Genomic DNA, 5000 nt, shown 5'->3' on the forward strand with positions numbered 1-5000 from the left:
GAAGGCTCCTGATCTCTGCCCTAACCCTGCGCTTGTTTCCCAGGAGGAGGAGGAGCGGGAGGAGAGTGGCTGTGAGGATGAGGATGAGGATTCGGGCAGCGAGGAGAGCCTGGTGGACTCGGACTCCGATGCGGAGGAGAAGGGTAACTCGGAGGGCACGGCGCCCAGTTCTGTGCTTAGGCTGGGGCCGGGGATATCTGCAGTGACTCAGGGCTGTGCCCCTTTTGGGGAGGCGGTAGGCGGCTGCAGTGGGCCTGTAGGGTGAGCTGGGCAGGTCTTGGCTGGAGGTGCACGAGGTGCCAGTCAGGGTGCTAAGGTGGTCCGGCTCAGCTGGTGCTCAGTGGCACAGGCCTGGCTGCCAAGCTCTGTCCCTTCCTCCTCAGCCCCCCGCATTCGCCTTCGGGTACCCAGGCAAGGCTAAGACCGCAGGAGCGAGATGCCATCCCCTCTGAGTCCTGCCTCATCTGCCTCCTTTCCTCTGCAATGCCAGAATCCATAGGGGACCCGTGAGCCAGGCACTGCCCCTCCCCTCTCCAGGCCGGCCCAGGGCTGCCTGGCTCTCTCCTCCTGACCTCCCCGGGGCTGCCTGGCTGCCTGACTCTCCCCCCACCTCTAGTGGTGAATTTCCAGGCTGATCTGGCCGACCTGACCTGCGAGATCGAGATCGAGCAGAAGCTGATTGAGGAGCTGGAGAACAGCCAGCAGCGCCTGCAGACCCTCAAGCACCAGTCCGAGGAGAAGCTAATCCTGCTGCAGAACAAGATCCGCGACACCCAGCTGGAGAGGGACCGGGTGCTGCAGAACCTCAGTACGGGCAGTGCCCCCTCCACCCCCCGGCTCATCCCACCGCACGGGTCCTCTGAGCCAGCGCTGGCAGGAGAAACCCTGGGGTTCTCCCGGCGCCCAATGAGGCCCAAACTGGGCCCTGTCCCTGTGTAAGGGGACTGTTGTCCCCTTACTAACACTCAGTGGGGGTGTTTTGGTTGGCTGCTCCCAGCACTAAAAGGGGAGGGGTCGATGGCAAATCAGGAGCCTGAGACTGACAGTCCCCAGGGACAATGGGGAGAGGCCAATGCTCCAGATCAGCCTGATTGACAGGGCGGGCAGCTAATCAGGGAGTCAGGAGGCCGGGGGGGTCCCGTCCTCCGGGTGAGCTGGAATTGCCTGGGTCAGACGGGGTGGGGCCGAGCTAAGGAGAGAGCAGGGGCCCGAGCTGAGCTGAGCTGCTGGGAGCAGATCTGCAGCCCCAAAGCCAGAGCACAGCCCAGAGAGAGCAGACCTGTCCTGGGAGCAGAGCTGCAGCAACCAGAGCCCAAGGGGCCAGACAAGCAGCCCAGGGAGCTGAAGGCAGAGCAGCAGCCGCAGCAGCAGCCGGGCTGAGGCCGAGTGAAGCTGGAGCCGGGGCTGGAGCCGTCCGGAGCTGGGTGCGGTGAGCAGCTGGGGAGAGTGAGGGGGACCCTGGGCAGTGGGCCCAGCATAGGGAGACACCTCAGCCAAGAGGCCTGGCAGGCCAGACTCGGAGGGGGGATCATAACCCCGACCGGGCGGGGGCGACGCTGGGAAAAAGGGTCCTGCCACCTAGAGCCTGAGAGCGTGTGGCCACCGCCAGAGCAAGTGTCCGACCCGCAGCGTCTCTGCAGCACAGCCAGGGCCTGAGAAGGAGCCTGGGACCTACAAGGAACAGACGGTGACCTGCCCTGACGTTCCAGAGACACTGTTTGTAATGTTCCCTGCCACAGAGCGGGGTGATGTGTTTTCCTTTAACCTTTCCCATTTTTCCTTATTCTTTTATAAAGTTAATTGTTAATTAAACAACTTGTATTTGCTTTAAATTATATGAAATGATCAGTGGGTCAGGGAGGTGCCCAGTGCAGAGAGAGTACCCTGGAGTGGGGACACCCTAGCCCCTGTCCTGGGTGACCACAGCAGGGTTGGGGGTCGAGCCCCCCAGGAATCCTGGGCCCAGCCTTGTCGGGGTTTACGAGGACTCTGCCAGACAGGAGAGTGGAAGGGGAGCCCTCAAGGGCAGGGAGGCCTCTGGGTAAAGGAAGTGGGAGCGAGGACTCGGATCCTTTCGCTAACCCACTTCACTGGGGTAGTGCAGAAGCCAGGAAAGTTTACCACAGTAGCGGGACCATTCCCCCGCTAACACCTGCATTCCATGCCCCTCTTGCAGTCCCCAGAGATTCCCGCTGGCTGCTCAGTGTCTGGCTTCCCAGCTCCTGGGATCGATCCTTCTCCTCTGCTGTGTGCCACTTGTCCCGCCTCTTGATCAGGGCTGGGCCTGGTGACCCCGTGACCTCCCAGCTGTGCAGCCCGCTGGCTGTGGGGAGACAGTGGGTGTAGGGCCCAGGGAAAGTCCCTTCCCTCGGAGGAGCTCCAAGCTCTGACACGCGTCAGGGTGACAAGGCCAGGCAAAGAGGCAAAGCCGCCTGGCATCTGCGGCCAAGCTCCCAGCTGCTCCCGACTTCCTCCCAGCGAGGAAACTGTGGCTCTCCAATGCAGGAGCAGCAGCGTAGCCTGCCCATGCAGAGAGCTCCATCTCCAGGGCTTTTCAGTCCTGGGCATCTTCCCTGAGTGGGGCAGCTGATGCTATAACTGAGACTTTAGTGATTGAGACACCTGCCCCCAGCTGAGTCCCACCAAACTCATCTCAGCAGAATCCCCCTCTGGGCTGAACAGCAATGGCTGCCTGGAGGAGAACAGTGTGCACCCAGTCCCTGGAGCGGTGCGGTCCCTGGCACATGCCTGGCACTGCTCTGCTGCCGGGGTTATTGGTCTAAAATAGGCCCATGGTTCTGGCTTGCGGGCAATGACTGGTCTGGGCTACTCGGCCATTGAACATCTCCTGAGCTGCTGGACCAGGCAGGCTTGTCCCTGGAGGCCAAGAGTTAATCTAAAGTGCCCCCCACTGAGGGTGCTTTCCCTGGGGGCCTGGTGGGTCCAGGGGGCAGCTGGGTGGGATGGAGCGTGATGGGCTCGGCCTAGCCTGGCACTCTGAGCGTCTCTGCGCCACCCCCTTCAGGCACCATGGAATGCTACATGGAGGAGAAGGCCAACAAGATCAAGGCGGACTACGAGAAGCGGCTGAAGGAGATGAATCGGGACCTGCAGAAGCTGCAGGCAGCCCAGAAGGAACACGCTCGCCTGCTTAAGAACCAGTCGCGCTATGAGCGGGAGCTCAAGAAGCTGCAGGCTGAGGTGGCAGAGATGAAGAAGGCGAAGGTACCTGGCTGGGCAGAGGAGGAGGGGGCTGGAGGGGCATGGCCTGCTTGTGCTAGCTCTTCAAACTGGGGAGGGACGGTGGATGGGCACAGCCCCTTGTGCACACTCCTTATGCTCGGTGTGGCTGTCGGGGGGGGGGCGGGGGCGCAGGTGGCACTGATGAAGCAGATGCGGGAGGAGCAGCAGCGGAGGCGGCTGGTGGAGACCAAGCGGAATCGGGAGATCGCCCAGCTGAAGAAGGAGCAGCGCAGGCAGGAGGTGAGAACCCAGCTCCTCGCCAGGGCTCTGCAGATAGGGCAGCTCTGGCTGGGGCCTGTGCCCCTCACTCGGCTCTGAGCTCCCACACCAGCTGGCCAGGGTGCAGCGGGGAGTGCGGGTTCTCCAATGGGTCTGGGCCTTTCCTGGGGAGATGCCCCAAGCCAGGCTCCTTGGGACCAGATGGGGAGGGTGCTGGAGAGCCTTCGCTGATGCATGATGTGTCAGGTCCCCTCCCCTGTGCACAGGTGAGCAGTTACCTGGGTGAGCCAGCCTGCACCCAGAGTCCCTGACGCAGGGTGGGGCAGGGGCAGGGGAGCCCCTGTGACGGGGCAGGGCTGAGACAGGGAGTGGGGCCATTCAGGATACGGGGCAGCAGGGGAGCCCTGCAAAGCTGGGGCTGAGCCGCAGGGATGGCTGAGCAAGGCGATGGGAAATCTGGAGCAAGCGCTGCACCAACAGAGGACCGGATTCCACTCTCTATTACGCTCATTGTAAATCTGGAGTAACTGCATTGACATTAGCGGAGTCGCTCCAGATTTACACTGCTGCTGCTGCGATGTGAATCCAGCCGTCGCCTGCATCGAGAACATTCCACGTTCAGTCCTGCCCTACCTCTGCTCGACAGTGTGTTAGAGCTCTTCCGGGTGCCCGGCCGCTGGGATCAGTGCCTGGCTTGGCCCCCAGGCCCGCTCCTCTCAGAGCCTGTGTTGGGCCACTGGCCGGCCAAGGCCTGCAGGTCCTGTGAAGCCAGGAATGGGGCCGGCAGCATAGAACAGCGCAAAACCCTGCCTGGTTGGGGAGCTGTGTGCTGGGCACCCTGTGCGGAAACCAGCCACCCCACCGACTGTCTGGGGACTCCTCCCCCTGCTGAAGGCGCAGCACGTCCCCTCTCCCAACCACATGTCCATCTGTCTGTCCATCCCTTGAGATCAGCACCTGGTGGGGTGGCAGGTTCCGCCTTCCCCAGGTCAGAGGAGGTGATTGCTTCCTCCTGCATCTCTGGTTGCTGCTCAGGGCAGGTACAAATGCCACAGTGCTGCCATCGGTTACAGCAGAATAAATCCCGATTAGCCCCAGTTGCTCCAGGTTTTATACCGCTGCTGGTGAGATCAAAATCTGGCCCATGGCCTGCACTGAGAACATGCCATGTGCTGGCCCCAGGCAAGGGGGTGGGGGAGCCCTGGGTCCCCTCCCCTTCCCCCATTGCTGCCATGGGTTCTACCCCAGACCCTGGGTTCCTCTTTAGCGGCTCACGCCCGCTCAGGACTCGACTGAGGCTCGGCTTCTCTCCTGCGCAGTTTCAGATCCGGGCGCTGGAGTCTCAGAAGCGGCAGCAGGAAATCGTGCTGCGAAGGAAAACCCAGGAGGTGAGTGCCAGCCCCTGCACCTGCGGGGGTCTGGAGAGCCGCTCACGGGGCCGTGACTGGGTGGGCGCTGAGGCCTGGCTCCTGGATCGGGCCGTTGGCAGGGTAGGGCCCTGGGGCCTCTCCAGACGGAATAGTCCCCTCTGCTGTCCC

The 5000-nt window shown here is 62.5% G+C and overlaps 1 protein-coding gene across 1 annotated transcript; it reads left to right on the forward strand.

Annotated features, from left to right (window-relative positions):
* Positions 1-2482: 2482 nt before the first annotated feature.
* Positions 2483-4952, forward strand: LOC135980516 (kinesin-like protein KIF21B; the record flags this gene model as incomplete). The annotated part of the gene is made up of 3 exons (XM_065580478.1): positions 2483-3225; positions 3376-3483; positions 4782-4952. Coding segments are annotated over exons 1-3 (474 nt in total), but the record flags the coding sequence as incomplete, so codon positions are not given.
* Positions 4953-5000: the final 48 nt, after the last annotated feature.

The sequence above is a fragment of the Chrysemys picta genome, unplaced genomic scaffold (assembly GCF_011386835.1).
Source record: "Chrysemys picta bellii isolate R12L10 unplaced genomic scaffold, ASM1138683v2 scaf3836, whole genome shotgun sequence".
Taxonomy (NCBI): Eukaryota; Metazoa; Chordata; order Testudines; family Emydidae; genus Chrysemys; species Chrysemys picta.